General features: G+C 34.1%; 1 protein-coding gene across 2 annotated transcripts; it reads right to left on the bottom strand.

The window, feature by feature from the left end:
- Positions 1 to 1136: 1136 nt before the first annotated feature.
- Positions 1137 to 4209, bottom strand: LOC107460078 (mitogen-activated protein kinase homolog NTF3). 2 transcript variants are annotated; one of them, XM_021128461.2, is made up of 3 exons: positions 3803 to 4209; positions 2874 to 3299; positions 1137 to 2186 (listed from the first exon to the last, which is right to left on the bottom strand). In XM_021128461.2, the coding sequence occupies exons 2-3, from the start codon at positions 3294 to 3296 to the stop codon at positions 1491 to 1493; spliced, it is 1119 nt and encodes a 372-aa protein (XP_020984120.1). In that variant the 5' UTR covers positions 3297 to 3299; positions 3803 to 4209; the 3' UTR covers positions 1137 to 1490. The 2 variants fall into 2 exon arrangements, with proteins under 2 accessions (XP_020984120.1, XP_015933887.1); XM_016078401.3 differs by having other exon boundaries at positions 2874 to 3310; positions 3803 to 4206.
- Between the last annotated feature and the right edge of the window lie 12850 nt (positions 4210 to 17059).

Raw genomic sequence — 17059 nt, 5'->3', positions numbered from 1 at the left:
GAAGAAAAACTATCATTCAAGAAAATAGTCGGGCGATATTTACAAATTGCAGATTATACGTTAAATCTGAAACTAAGAAAGAAAATAAATAAGCTCTATGTTAAACAATTGTTTGAGAGATAATTCACATTCTCTTTTGTTTTTGATTCACATCGAAAGTGCTGCAACACAGAAAAGTATTATCTCTTCTTTTCCAAATAAATCTAAAGGCTATCCGAATCTGAAAACATTTCCATGGATGAATAGTTTTTTTCGTTGAATCTTGGTCCCAGATTTGTAAAAACATATCCAAAACACCTATAAAAGATAAGTATGGATATCATAAAGAAAGTGGTAAAAGTATTTTTTAAATAAAGTAAAAATCTTTATATATTTTTCATATGAATGATTTTTTAATTTTTCATTGATGTAACTATTTATTGTAAAATATATGCAGTGTGTATCTCCTACGGCCACTCACTCTATGCCTTTATGGACAAAATATCTTTCCCAGATTCATATGTCTGCAACGCATGCAAGATTGTCTATATTGAAGAGTTGTACTTTCCTCCTCATTGAGGAAAAAAAAAACAATCCGCAACATTTATTTATTGAAGAGTGTTAGGGCAGTAATTTTTGTGTTTTGTAATCATCAATTGGTCATCAATAGTATTTTTAATGTTGTGAGATTACATCTAATGATGGGAGATCACTCACTTTTCTTTTGATGGTTAAGTACTTGCCACAAAACACAAAAGTTGCTGGTACTCTAGACTTTTCCTTATTTAATTTCTAGATTTTTTGAAAAAGAATCTTGGATGAGTTGCTTTCAATACGTTTTGGAACTTGATCCCACCGATGCCTAACTCCTCTGAAAAATCTCAATCAAATCCATATTCATATAAAAATTAAAAAAACACTGTCGGCTTGTAAACTTCAAAAACTGAGAAGAGAAGTCTTGAGTTTTAACTATCATAAAGTAATTGATGAGTTGTTTTTAAGCCTCTTGTTAATGTTTTGTGAGAAAAGGAGCCATGACCAAAGCTTGTTTTGCTTCCAATTTTGGGTGGTTAAAGCTAAACAAAGCATGGCACTAATCTTGTATTTTGATACACTAACCTTGTTTAAGAAAAATAAATAACAAGAACAGCATCTAATGAGGCATCACATACAGAGAAGAAGCACACATTATATATCATAATAATACATTATTCATAAACATCAAGACTGAATTTACAAAGTGGTTCTGAAGACACAAGACATATGTACACAACTCAAACGAAACAACTATGATTGATTTAAAAACAAAAAAAAAAAAGAAGAAAAAAGAGCTCAAGACAAAAACAACCTTTATGAGAAATCTTTTCGAGTTACTAATTCGAAGCAAGCTGAACATGTATTGAGCTCAACGATGACTTTGCCCTTCTAGTTATTTTGAAGCAACCTATGTTATTAGAACTGTCTTAAGCACCAACAAGAGAAAACGACCAAAGAAGTACCAAGATTCAACATTATGAGCACAAGGGTGCATTTCCCATAGCAGATTCAGCATGATAATGAAGCATTTCCCTCCATATCATCTCCCTAATCATCTCCTCTCCAAGATCCTCATCGATGTCAAGATCAATCGGAATGATGGCAGGGGCATCAGAATTAGGATCATACAAAGGGGCCATGTAAGGGTGTTGCAGCGCTTCCGTGACGCTGATTCTCTTAGTTGGATCAAAAACAAGCATCTTGGCCAGCAGATCGATTGCCAATGGGGGGGCTTGTGGGTAGAGTCGGGAAAAGGGGGTTGCCGGAGAATATGGAAGAGATTTGATGAACCTCTTTGCCTTTGGATTATCGATGAATTCGATGTCTTCCTCCCTTTGACTGCCAAGGATGTTGACAATCAGTTTTAGCTGGTTGAGACATTCCGAACCTGGGAAAATAGGCTTCCGTCCAAGAAGCTCTGCAAAGATGCACCCCACAGACCAAACATCAATAGACGTCCCATAGTTGTCGCAGCAGAGTAGGAGCTCTGGAGCTCTATACCATCGGGTGACAACATACTCAGTCATAAACTGGTCCTTGCTGCTGTTGGTGCGTGCTAAACCAAAATCACATATTTTTAGATCACAATTTGCATTGATCAGAAGATTCCCGGGTTTCAGGTCACGATGAAGAATGTTGGCCGAGTGAAGATATTTTAAGCCCCGAAGCAACTGCAACCAAGAACTTCTCAGTTGGTAAATGCAATAATCAGCTAAGCAAGACAAATTACTAGAATTAAATTATAACTTTGGCAAGCCCTACAAATGTGCTACACATGATTGACCAGTTCTTTACGGAAGAACAATAGGTTCACAAGAAATCAAGGAGAAAATAGGTAGAGAAGTAAACTGAAAAAGCAGCAGAATTAGACACTCCTGGACTATCACAATCACTTACAAATGAGCTCCATAAGCATGATATGATGCTCAGTTTCGACTCTAGAATACTCAACATGCACACTTGTAAACTAATATGAATAATTGTTCATTGTTCATACTCACAAACATGATGCAATAGAAGCCAACACGATCATACTAAGTGTTATCTAGATTATTTTTTTTATTAACAATAGATATAGATTTACTATTGTAATTTTTTTAGTGGAAGTATATAAAGAGTACATAGTATATAAGGTGTAATAACTCAACAAATATTTTTTTAAGGAGATTCTTCATTCTTTTAAAAATGAGAAAAACTTATTTTCCTCCAAAAAAATTGAGTTATTATACCTTATATACTATGTACTCCTTATGTACTCCCACTAAAAAAATTACAATAATAAACTTATATCTATTATTGATAAAAAAAATAATCTAGATAACAGTGAGTTAGTCTAAATGCGAGTCAAAGATTCATACCTGAAAGAGGAAATATTGACAGTGATCGTTAGATAACGCTTGAGAGGACTTAATAATCTGATGTAGATCTGTGTCCATGAGTTCATACACCAGATAGACATCCTTAAAACTACTCCTGTTAGTAGGCATCATGATGTCTCTTAAAGCAATTACATTTTCGTGGTGAAGGTGCCGAAGAAGTTTCAGTTCACGCAGAGTTCTCAGCGCATCAATGCGATTTTCGAAGGCGTTCTGTATCTTTTTGATTGCAACTTTCTCATTGGTCTCTCTATTCACAGAAGAGCAAACAATTCCGTATGCTCCTCGACCAATAGGCTTGATGGGGACATATTTTGTGTCAATCTCGAAAAGGGTTTGCCACATGGAATAATAATGCTTCCCTTCAACCTTGATCCCATTTGGAGGCTCAACCTGAGTCGCCATTCCCTGCAAATTAACTACAGCCACCTCACAATTCAGAAAGTATAATCAAAGTTTTAGATTTTATTTATTCTATGTTGTCATGATTCTAAGTTCATCTTGCTATTATCTATTAAGTAATCCTTATATCTAATTTTTAAAGCGATTAAACGAAAAAGACAGTAGCACTAGTACTATCCTTGTTACTATTAACATCCAGCGATGATTAACAACCTCTGAATCCCAAATTTTTTAAAGCAGCGGCAGCATGTGGTCTCACCAATAAGGGTAACAAGTGGATGCAATTCAACGTGAGAGTGAGTGTGCATAAAAATTAAAGCACCAAGATCCGAATAAAAAGTTTTAATTTCAATTTTTCTTGAAACTATATGATGAAACACAGATTTGTAGCAAGTGTCACGATTAAGAGCAGAGGCAGAAACAAGAAAGAATGAAAGGAAAACACAACAGTAACAATTTGGAAACGCATATGGAAAAGTAAAAGAAAGAAAAAAAAAAGGAGGGGTTACCTTTTTTATGTGAAAAGAAAGAAAGCTTTATCCTTGTATGGTTGGTGTGGTCGAAATCGGGGTCATAAAACTGGAATTATCAGAGAAGGGGTTGGAACGAGAGAATTGGACAGTGGAGCTGAGTGCAGAAGCAGATAATTATATAGTAACATGTTTGAATTGAATGCAGAAAAAAGCGTGTGTTAGATCTGTCTCTTCGGGAATGCATAGGTTTTTTCAGCGATCAAGATTCTTCATGTTGTCGGCAATATTTGGAATTGCATCTCTCTTTCTCTCTCCCAAAAAAACACACAAGAAAGTAATACCCGAGATTTCCTCCGATAGCCACACCTAGCACCACCACCTAGCCAAACCTCATGATATGATATTTCTTCTTATTTATTTATTTATTCCGACCTTAGTGTATTTATTAATCTCCTTGTTTCTACCATCATCCTTCTTTTCGTCCTAATCGAGTACTCGTGATGGGCGACATATTTTTTTTTTGTTTTCTTATAAAAAATTCAAGGTGATCACGGTTTAAAATCATTTAATCTATTTAATATGATACATATTAATTAGTTATTATCCTTAGATACGGCCGTGGTTCAACATGATCTTATATTGAATCAGTTTTGGGATTTTAATGTGTAATTTGGTATTTTAATATCTAGATGGATTTGGTAGATTCATACTGCCTGTTAAAAAAATGTAGGTACAATGTTATCATACAATTCCTTTTAAATACACATAAAAAATTTAGACAATGGACGATTTAAAATGTTCTGTTAGATTTTTTTTTAAAAAGACAATCTTACCACAAACATAAAAAACACAATTTACTGATGATACTGACATAATTGATGTGGATTTTATAATTTGCAAAACACCATTAAGTGTATCGAATCATAGCAAGTAATAATTCACGGTGAGATGAATATTGATCCCACAAAAATTAACAGATTAAGCAAGCAAAATCAATCGATTAATCTAGTCAGACAATAAATTAGAGTTTTGCAAAGCTTTAAGCATAAACAACAATTAAACGAAGCAAAAACAGAAGTCAACAGTGAAAAATGTGTATAATTAAGAATTTCACAGATATTAGAACATCCGAATTAATAATTTTCACTTTTCACCATAATGATGTAACAATTCTTTTATGGAAGTATTAGTTTAGCGTTAGAAAGAAGAGAAGCACGTTTGAGTGCATTGAACTGTTTCTTCTTTTATGTTTGGATATTTTTTTTCTTTAAACGCCAACGTAGTTTTACGTTCTTAACGTTTCCAAGAAGCTAGAAATTGTAACTTCTGCGTTTAGAAAATCCCGCAAGGATTGAATTTATTTTTTTCTTATCAATTCTACCCTTTATTTCCTTGCTTGTAGTCTCTTTAAGATTCAAATATTTTAAATATAAAAAGAGTATAGAGAGTATTAAAAAAATTATAAGTAATATGATTTAATAAAGTACATTTTGATATATTTTTTATATATTATTTTTGCTTTTGATATAAAAATATATTTTGTCAATTTTATATATTATTTTTATTTTAGTAAGTAAATATTAATTTTATTATAAAATTAATTAATAATATCTATTTAAATATCTAAATTAAAATGATAGAATAATATAAAAAAATTATTTAAATTGATGTCTATTTTAGTAATTTTTTGTCTAAAAATAATTTTGAGTAGTGTAATCCAAACAATATTTACTTTACTATAATCCATTTTGATACAAAGATTACCAAACATAAATCACTTTAACACAAACTTACTTTTTATCAAAATCAAGTTTACAAAATCAATTTTATGTAAACTCCCGTTTACAAATTGAAATCCAAACACACACAAAGGTGATTTAATTTCTCTTTAACTTAATTAAACTCTAATCCCTTAGTCATTTAATCAAGAAAAGAGGTAAGTACGTCTCTTATTTATAAAGCCACACAATTCAAAAGAATTTAACCTAGTTGATTTTATGTCACTTCTCAATCCAATTTCAAAACTTAAGAATGATGAGAATCGATTTTTAAGCTTAATTCAATTAATCAATTTTTTCAAGAGATTAAGAAAATTCAAGTAAGAGAAGAATTATTTCCCAATATATTCAAACCCTTTTAAGATGAAGAACAAAAACCTTTTCTTAAGAAGAAATCAATTGCACAAATTAGAGGTAGAAAAGTTATTGCATTAATCCATAGAACTAATAGAGTTCCTAACCATAACCGAGGAGAATTAGAAACTCATGTTCTTCCTTGAAATCCTTAAGAAAATATAACTCTAAATTGCCAAAATAAGAGAAGAGGTCAGAACCCTCTTCCCTTATATACTAAACCTAGAGAAAACAGAATTCAAAATTCAAACTTGAAAAACAAATCAAAACTAAAACAGAATTAAATCTTTTCCTAATTGTTTTCCTCTAGAAAGATCTCTTCTTTAATTGTTTGTAATTTTCAATAACTGTCATCATCAATGGGCTTGTGATTGATCATCCAAAAGGTTGAGAAATTGGAGGAATGATGGTCTTGAATTGGAATCCTGAGAGAAGCACCAAAGCCCAAGTAGTACATTGCTTGTACCACATTATACGTGAAGTACATTTTGGCTTGCAACACAATTTGTTAGGCTCACGTACAACGTGAATTAGGCTACATTGTACGTGAGCCAATTTCCTTTAATTTGGCCTTATGAATGTGCCCTAGCGTTGTACCTGGTGAATTTCACATACCACGCAAAAATCAACTTGCGCGTACGTATACATCATGCGTACGCATGACTGTTGTGTTGTACATGAAATCTCTAGCGTACTACGTGAAAAGTGATGATCATGCATACGCGCACTGCATGTGTATGCATGACATGTGAAATGCCCCCTAATGTAGTACGTACGTGATGGTCTTCACTTTGCACGCCCTTTTCTTATGCTTCTAAGAAAGCTTCTGTTTGTGACAGAGAGTTTTCTATTTTGTCATAGGGAGCTTTCTGTTTTGTGCTCTCCATCCTCTTTTCCGTTCTGTTTTCTTTCTAAAATTTTTGGTAATTAATGAATTTCAAATAATTAAAGTAATGTTCATTCTAACAATTCATTGATTATTCACATAAATTCTTATTAAATCAATTAAAATATATAAGGAAAAACAATAAAGATTCAGATGCATCACAACATCAAACTTAACATCTTGCTTGTACTCAAGCAAGCAAAGAATCATCTTAATCCAAATTTCTTAACCTTATGATACATGGGTAATGGATTACAATCTAAATGAGTTTGGTTACTTGTTTCACTTATGCACAATTCAACACAATTGACTATAATCTTTTAAGGTTCTATCCAGATTAGATTATAGAATCCTTCCTTTGAATCATCACCTTGAAGCAAGCTTATTTACTTTCTTTCCACCATTTAAGTTCATTGGGTGCTTTGCACCTTGAGCCTAGCCGTGACTCTAAATACTTTGTTGGTCTTCTTATGCTCTTTCCTGCCAGAATTCTGCTCCAAACAGGGTCTGTAACTGCCCTGAAATCGCTGGTCACGTTTTCTCTTTAAAAGTCACGTGTGGGCATCGATGCGTATGCACACAGCACGCGTACGTGTCCCTGGAGCTTTATGATCCACGTGCATACGTCAAGCGTGCATGCGCGTCCATGAGGATTTGGCTTAGCCATGAGAATGCGCCAGCTTCTGGCTTTGGTTTCCTCCCGCCGATCTTGGGAGCACGCATCCACGCGTATGCGCAAGGCACGCGTACGTGTCGCTGCTCACAACTCCAAAGCTCTATTTTTTTCATGCTCCTTCCCTTTATGCATGCCTCCTCCCTCTTTTCTAAGCCATCCTTGCCCTATAAGGTCTGAAATCACTTAACAAATGAATCATGGCATCAAATGACAATAGAGGAGGATTAAAATATATCTAATTTAATATAAAAGAAGCATGTTTCCATCTATGAAGCAAAATTGGGAAAGGAACACAAAATCATGCATTTTATATGAATAAGTGTGAAAGATTATTGATAAAACCCTCAAAATTTATACAAGATAAACCCTAAAAACGGAATTTATCATTCTGCCCATGTGATTTATCAATTAAAAAGTGAATGAAAAACTCGTGAGGCCAAACTAGTACCATATCATGCTTATATTCAAGAATTAATTGAGGATTTTGATGAGATTGTCTTTAATCAAGTATCACATGAAAAGCATTATTTGGCTGATGCTTTTGCCTTGTTATCCCCAATGTTCAAAATAAGTGATAATAAAAATGTACCACTCGTAAAAGTGAGAGTCCATAATCAACCCGCATATTGCCACATGATGGAATCAGACCTAGATGAAAGCCATGGTATTATGACATCAAATGTTACCTTCAAGAACAAAAATACCCTCTAGGTGCATCTAAAAAGGACAAAAGAACCTTAAGGAGATTAGCTATGGGTTCTTGGATGAAAATGTACTTTACAAGAGAAATTATGATACAGTTCTACTCAGATGTAGATGCCAAAGAAATTGAAAAACTCACTAAAGAAGAGCATAAAGGTACTTTTGGAACTCATGCAAATGAACATGCCATGACAAGAAAAATACTCAGCGTCAGATACTATTGGATTACTATGGAAGTAGATTGATTCAACCATGTGAACGATATCATAAATGCCAAATTTATGGTTATAAAATTCATGTACCACCTGGACATCTAAATATTTTGACTGCACCATGGCCATTTTCTATGTGGGACATGGATATCATTATCCCTATTGAACCAAAAGCTTCAAATAGGCATTATTTCATCTTAATGGCCATTGATTACTTTACAAAATGGGTGAAAGCTACTTCTTATGCTTGGCCTGACTTCTTCTGGTAGTGAAATGTGTTAAGAACTTCGTCGTGATGTTAGCAAAAGAGAATATGGATCCGGAAGGCAAAGTATTGAACTAAGCTATAGTTAGTCCTGATAGTGTTACTGGGAAAGCCTTACACCAAATTACATCACCTACTCCTTCAAGGTTCATCCTTGCCTCAAAAGTATCAATGTGCTCTTGAGGATCTTACTTGCCCTCATACTTAAGAGTGGGTTGTTTATCAAAATGTTTAGGTAAAGGAACCTGGAGGACATGTGGAGAGAATGGAGTTTGACCCATAATCACATGCTCCTAAGCAAATGGAATCGGGCTCCTTTACGGAGTCTGCCTCCTTTTAGATTGGGCTGAACGGGAGTCAATTCTTGCCCTCCTCTCTGGTTCACAATTTCCTCATCATGTTAAGGCAAGTCTCTCCTATCTTTTTGAGGTGAGCAAGAACGGCAAATATCATCCTCCTGACGTCGAGCATGAACCCTCTCTAGGGTCCTCCTTTCACGACTACATTCCTGTCCTCTTGTCGTATGCCTTTGGAAATGGAGCTTCCTTGATTGTGATTGCTATGCAAGTTTCGCTCTAACTATTGCATTTGATGACATATTTCTTGCATGGTATGGACATAGTCTTCACCTAAGCCGCTAAATGGCAAACTCCAGTGTTTTGAACCTCTCGATGTTCAAACCCTGGAGGAACTTTATGATATTCTGGATTGGTAGGTGGGATAACATCAGTTTCATGTCTATTATCTTAACTTTGTTGCTCCTTGAAAGGAGTATTTTTGTTAATTAATGATTGTATTTTGTGGTCAGCCATGGAACGAATAGTATAGGATCCCACAAACAGTGCTAAATGTTCGTACCTTTTGATGTGATGAGCTAATTAATGAGATTCGAAGACCCTAATCAAACAATAAGTTAGAATTAGGCCGAAAGGGTAACCTGAAAAATACTCCAATGCTTAAGCCAGTGGTGTTTTAGGTGACAGAGTGAATAGTATGTTATCTATTGAGTTTGTTTTTTTCCTTTATCACATCTCTTCGATGTAACTGTTATTAGGTATTTACTACCTTTAATGTATGTTTTTAATGCCATGATTTGACAGTTTCATGAGTTAATGACTTTAATAACATTTATATTTAACTAATCTGTAAATAATATTAGTAAATTTTTATCTTAATTTTATTACACAACGCAATTCTTTTTTAATCTTATTTTTTAATTTAAATTTATTTATTTTATACATTCTACATGTTAAATAACTTAAGATATTTGAATTTTTCATAATTTATCTTTTAATTATAAATATTAGATTTATGATTTTAAAAATAAAAACATAAATATAATTTTTTAAATCTAATAGAAAAGTGGCTGAACAGACACGATAGTACCTATTGAGCAACTAGTGTGTGTATATATTCTACTTTTTCATTGGGACTAGTTCTTGTTTATATATCGTTATTTTATATTTTATCAAACTCTAATTTTGTAGTTACATCACGACTACTAATTTTCGTGAGAACTATAAACGTTTTAATATTTTTTGTTGTGATGTTCATGAATGGTTCAGAGTATCACTAAAATTTTCATCTTTTACCATTGGGGGCAAAAGTATTTTGATGGTTTGTACAAGTAATTTTGTTTCACTAATAGCTACTATTCTATATAGATATATATATTTTTATGGTATCTCTAACCCCATAGGTCAAAGATTAATTTGCTACGGACCAATGAGTTATTTCATTAAACAAAGCGCAATTCAAACTCTCAATACTTACTTAAATAGACTAGTAAACTAACCACTAGACTAACTCAAATTAATTTATATCCAAATATATTAATAACGTAATATATCATACTAATCTAAGTTTCACTGTTGTAAAAGACACTACAAGAAAAAAGCTGAGTACCGTCGGATTTAGTGTCACAGAATAGCGGCGGATTTACCGTCGGATTTACCTGCAATAACGACATCGAATTCGTAAGGTTAAGTAATTACCGTCAGATTTTATTTTCTGATAGTAAATCCAACAATAATATCTAAAGGGAAAATAAATTAATTTGGCGCCTCCTTTACTGGCGGATTTACCGTCAGATTTTTCCAATAGTAACTCCAATTAGTGAAATGTTGTGTTTTGGTGTCCTGCAATTGGTTACCATCAGAATTTTTCGACTATAGATCCGACTGTAAAGGGGTGTAAATTCAAATCACGAACCTTCTTCTCCTTCATTTGAAACCATCACCACCATCCTCCTCTCTCTCCTTCCAGTTGCCGTCACCACCATCTGCCGCCACCACTGAGACCAACACCGTCGACAACCCCTTTTCATCGTCGGCAACCCACCGCCGACCCCTCCTTCTTCTCCTTCTTCCCCTCCCCCTCTCCTTCCAGTGTCGCTGTCACCACGATCTGCCGCCACCGCAAGCTCCTTCTCTTTCTTCACTTCTTTCCCCTCTTAGGCTCAACTGTTGTCTCCTGCTCTCTCTATCTCATTGACATAGAACTGAAGCTGCAGTAGTCCCCTTCATTCCAGCAAGCATCAACGCAACTTTGGCGATCACTGCTGCAACATCCACCTCTTTCCTTATTTCTTGCTATGTTCTTCATTACAGGTTCTTGAGCAACTCTTTTCCAATTCCTTTAATTTTAGTTTAATATAGTTTAGGTTTGATTAGAATTTCAATTTTAATTTTGAATCTGTTTCAAAATTAGTTCAGTCTAGTTTTCTAATGTTAGTGAATTTAGGTTGATTAAGTTAGGTTAGATTCAATTAATTAGGTTTTGAATTATTGTAGTATTTAAAATTGTCTAATTGTGTTAATTGCTGCATTGATGACTGTTTTGCTAAGAAATTGTTGCTGAGATTATTTGATAATTATTTGATTGTATGAAGATTCTCTATTTTGTTGTTGGTTTTGATTGCATTAATTCACTGTTAAGGCTATTTTGATTAATTTGTTGCTGAGTTCATGGGTTATGCTGTTAGTTTGGTGTTATTGGTGCTGAACTTTTGAATTGGTGCTAAGAGGATGCTTGTTAGTATCATTTTGTGTCATTTACACTTTGCTATACCATGTGTTCAACAATATACCTCACTGAGTTCTTAATGAAATTTTAGTTCAATCCTTGGAAATCAATGCTTGCTTTCACATTCTTATTGTTATTATGCATTGATGAATAGATGTGAAATTATTTTAAAATTGACCAAAATCTTAATTTTTGCATGATTGAGGTTCTTTGTCTAATAGTACAAGATTATTACAACTTTAAGCTCCTTAATTCTATATAATATCCAAGTATGTTAATTTTGGATGTTTATTTGGTTTTGTGTTATATTAGAAAATATTTTCAATTCTTGAAATCAATCTTGTGCTATTAATTATAGGAAGTAAATTAGTGTTGAACTTGTTCCCCATACTTGCACTTTATTGCGATAATTTATTGTTGACTTAATTGTGCTAAATTTCTGTAGATCAGGCTGCTGGTCGTGGCCGTAGCCGTGGTCGGGGTAGAGGGAGGGTTTCTTCTGATACACCCGAAATTTCTGGATCCTCTCCCTCTACTCTGACCACCCCCGGTGATGCCACAGGTTGAGCGAACCAGCTGTTTATCATGGTCCCTAACCCCAACTACGAGCCTCCGTCAACGATGACACCACCACCTCCTACCACTTAGCAACCCACATCCACGGTGAAGTCGCCTCCAGCGACGGGTGCCTCGGCTCCGGAGTCCAGCCACGGAAGTGTGGCAGCTGATGCCCCTCCACCACCTTCTATCCTACAATTGATGATTTGGACTGAAAACGGCACGGGATAAGTATCACATTGAGTCTCATGTATTTCCTTTTTATAGTTATCATTAAAAGTGCTTGAAAATTGATTCTAGTTTAGCGGATTTAGGTTTGAATGCCTGGCTATATTTTCCTATTTCCTGTTTATGGTTATGGCTAAAAGTGCTTGAAAAGCGATAATAGTTTAATGGATTTAGGTTTATTAGGTTGCCTGGTTATTATTTCCTATTTTTTTATAATGGTTATTACTCAAAGTTCCTGAAAAGTGATTCATGTTTCCTGTTTACTTGATTATGGTTATTGTGGGTTGTTGTTAGGTTTGCACCGAACAACAACACGTGAACTTAGGGGATGACCAATGTCATCAAGCTGATGTACGACCATCCATGGCCTTGCTACATGAAGATCATTGCTGAAACCAGGGAACGATGGTTCCAAAAATAGGTGGTAAGTATATTTTTTTCGGTTTCGAACCTTTTTAGCTAGTTTATATCCTCTTTCTTAATTATATAAATTTTGAAGTTTCTTTATTGCAGTTGAACATTATATGGGACGCTGAGCACGATCTTACTGTCAGAAAAATATTCAACCATGGAATGGGTCGACGGCTCCAGCAAATGTTGGATGATGTTCGTCAGGGACGAGACCACCGGATGACCTGGCTTTAACCAGAAATAAAGAAAGCTCTATTTGTTCAATGGGAGACCAATGAGGGATTCATGCATCAGTGTCTCACCAACAGAGCTAAAAAGGCATCGACCAAGTCGTCTAAGTACACCGGCGGCTCAGCGACCTTCATGAAGACTAAGGCCAGGCTGGTATATAGTGGCTTTAATTTTGTTAATAACTTAGCTATATTCTCTTGCATATCATTACTAGGCATCCTAAACATATTGTTTCAATTCAACATGTGTAATCAAAGTCGTTGAATCGCGAGGCGGCATTGGAGAACAAAGCGAGATATGCTGATCAGTAGTCTCAGGACCATTATGTGAGTACACATAATATGATATTGTGTTAACTTTAACATAATAACTTGTGTTACACAGAAGTCCTACTCAATAATATGTAACACAATAACTTGTGTTACAAAGGAGTTCTACACACAAAGACTAGAGGCTGCGACTCGGCAGCTTTAGTCGTTGATCCCGATGTGGTCTAGCGCGAGACCGCCTGATCGCCATACAAGAACCGTGTATATGGGATGGGGTCATTTTTTGCCAGCGACCTCCACATCTCTTTGTTGAGGCCATCGTCAGGCTCCGCTGCAAGTCGAGCCCGGAAAAGGCATGAATTTGAGGTTACAGGAGCTCTAACGCAGCCTTCATCAGCAGGCTTAAGAGCTGAACGATTATCGAAAGAGGTATCAGGAGATCCTCACCCGCGTGACATCTGCAAATGATCTCAGCCTAGAGTAGAGGGAGTCACTAGACCTGCTTCAGCGTTTTGAGGCTCAGATGGAGGTGTGTCAGGTATAGATGCGCGCCATTGGCATCGAACCTGCTGGTGGCAGCACCGCTGCTGGTGGAACATGGACATCACCACCTTCTGCACCGCCGACTCAGGGCCACAGGACTGACAACGATCAAGATGACGACGAGGACTACCTGGATCTGTAGTTATTAGTGTTTCATTTAATTGTTTGATTGTATTTATTTAAGGTACTTGACTTTTAATTTATTTGAACATTGTATTATTTATTTTAAATAATAGATTTTTCATTATTTATGAATTCAACGTTAATTGTGTGAAAATTAAAATTAAAACGGACAATTTATTTCAATCTTTTTAAAAAAATGACATTACCGTCGGATATACCATAGGAATAATCTGACGGTAATAGTGCACAAAACAAAATTTTTTTGCGCAAATAATACCATCGAAAAAATTCGCCAGTAACCAACTCATTTTTCGAGCTGGTAAATCCGTCGCAACGAAAAAAAATCCGACGATAACTATTTAATTTATTTTTCTATGATAAATCCGATGGTGCTCAACGTTTTTCGCTGTAGTGAGGCTCTATAACACTATTCTATTACAGTAGCTAAAATTTCAATCTAATTCTTAAAATTTTTTTATAATTTTATAACATTTTTATTAAATTAAATAATTTTGCAATTTAAATTTTATTATAATTTTATATTTTAAGTTTTTTATTTACTTTTATTATTTCACATGAAATCTTAATTTCTTTATCTTTCCATGGATTTCACTCTAATATACATATAAAATGATAACTGCTATGTATTTCTCAAAAGATAATATAATCATTTAATTTCTTTCATTTATTATTGTATAATGGTCTGTTTTACATATTTTTAACACATAAAACACTAACACATTTAACCAATTTATGTATAATTAAAGTTTGAATAAAATTAATTTTTAAAATACTCATTAAATATGTGATAAGATTACACAAATATTTATCAAGTTTGATGTTTTTTTATATTCTTAAGAAATATAAATAATTTTTGTGAAAAATCAAATGTTTATAATTTAATTTAAATATGATACTCTATATTCAAATAAAATATATAAAAAAGTTATTTTATGTATTGAATGTGTAGTCGAAGTATCTATACATCACATTACATCATTTACTAAAGATGACCTTTTTTTTTGTCAAATACTCTTACACACACGCACACCTCTTCCCTTTCCCAATAACTAAAGATGGCCTTAACTTCTGATTTTGTATAAAAGTGAGAATGATAGCGACACCGTTTAGTTTTATGTCTATAGTGCATTTCAGTTTCTTGGAAGGGACATATTTAATCGGTGCCTGGGCTATCCATAACCCCTATGATTTCTAATCTATCACCAATATCTTAGTGGCATGCTTCGTACAAAACAAAAAAGGTGTATAATACATTTGAAGTAAGAATAAAATGAGAGTCGTAATTGGAACTACCTCTCTAGTCTCTACCCATTTTCTATGGGGATTAGCTTAAAAGGTTCAATACGGCACTGAAACTAATAAAGCATACTTAGTTTTTTCACTGTGTGAAAAAAATAAATAACTATTTTTTTTTTGGATATGAAATAATTGCTTTAAGAAAAAAGTATTAATCAGCTTTTTTTTTTGATAGACATTGAGGAATAAACTTTAAAATTTGATTTTCCAGTGATAACGAATAAATGGAAATGGCACTATGGACTACGTAAGTTTCTACTGTTCCAGTTTCTTATCTTGAATAAGCCCAATAGAAAACGGAGAGCACCTCAAGTATAGCTCAATACTGCTAATTATTTTGATTGTGAGTGTGGTTTAAATGTTTAACGATATTAATTTTTAGATAAAATTAAGGGAGCTTCGAATGTGTTTAAAAAATATTTTGTGTGCTATTATATATATTATTTTGAATGTGTTTTGAAGGTTTGATGTAGTGTTATTTTGTAGGTAACTTCTGTAGTAACATAAAAAATGGTGGCTAAGAGTGACACTAGATTGACTTGTTAAAAGAATTATAACAGTTAGTTTAGAAATTATTAAAGGAGACTTTGTTAGCATAAAAAAGAAGATTAATGTAATAATAAACCATGAATAATATGTTTATTTTTTTACATATTGAAAATATTTTCGTGAAATATTCAATCATTGAATTTTATGGTATTTTTTAAAATTGTGAAAGCAGGACAATATGCCTCTCTTGTATATTGTCCTGTTCTCACAATTTTAAAAAATACCATAAAATTCAATGATCGAATGTTATACCAAAATTTTTTTAATATACAAAAAAATTAGCCGAAGATTTATAGTTTAATGGATTTAGGTTTATTTGGTTTCCTGATTATTATTTCCACTTTTCTGCTTATGGTTATTGCTCAAAGTTCCTGAAAAGTGATTCCTATTTCTTGTTTACTTTATTATGGTTATTGTGGGTTGTTGCTTGGTTTGCACCAAACAACAATACGTGTACTTAGGAGATGACCAATGTCAACAAGCTGATGTAAGATCATCCATGGCCTTGCTACATGAAGATCCCTGCTGAGACCAGGGAATGATGGTTTCAAAAATGGGCTGTAAGTACTTTTTTTTTCAAACCTTTTTAGCTAGTTTATATCTTCTTTCTTGCTTAACTAATTTTGAAGTTTCTTTATTGCAGTTGAACTTTATATGGGACGCTGAGCACGATCTAACCGTCAGAAAAATATTCGACCATGGAATGGGTCGACGGCTCCAGCAAATGTTGGATGATGTTCGTCAGGGACGAGACCATCGGATGTCCTAGCTTTGACCAGAAATAAAGAAGGCTCTGTTTGTTCATTGGGAGACCAATGAGGGATTCATGCATCAGTGTCTCACCAACAGAGCTAAAAGTGCATCGGCCAAGTCGTCAAAGTACACCGGCGGCTTAGCGACCTTCATGAAGACTAAGGCCAAGCTGGTATGTAGTGACTTTAATTTTGTTAATAACTTAGCTATATTCTCTTGCATATCATTATTAGGCATCCTAAACATATTATTTCAATTCAACATGTGTAATCGAAGTCGTTGAATCGCAAGGCGACATTGGAGGAGGCATTCAAGTACACCCATACGCTGAAGGAGAACAAAGCGAGATATGCTGATCAATAGTCTTAGGACCATTATGTGAGTACACATAATATGATATTGTGTTAACTGTAA

The sequence above is a fragment of the Arachis duranensis genome, chromosome 8 (assembly GCF_000817695.3).
Source record: "Arachis duranensis cultivar V14167 chromosome 8, aradu.V14167.gnm2.J7QH, whole genome shotgun sequence".
Lineage (NCBI taxonomy): Eukaryota > Viridiplantae > Streptophyta > Magnoliopsida > Fabales > Fabaceae > Arachis > Arachis duranensis.
This window is presented reverse-complemented; position numbering and strand designations above follow the sequence as displayed.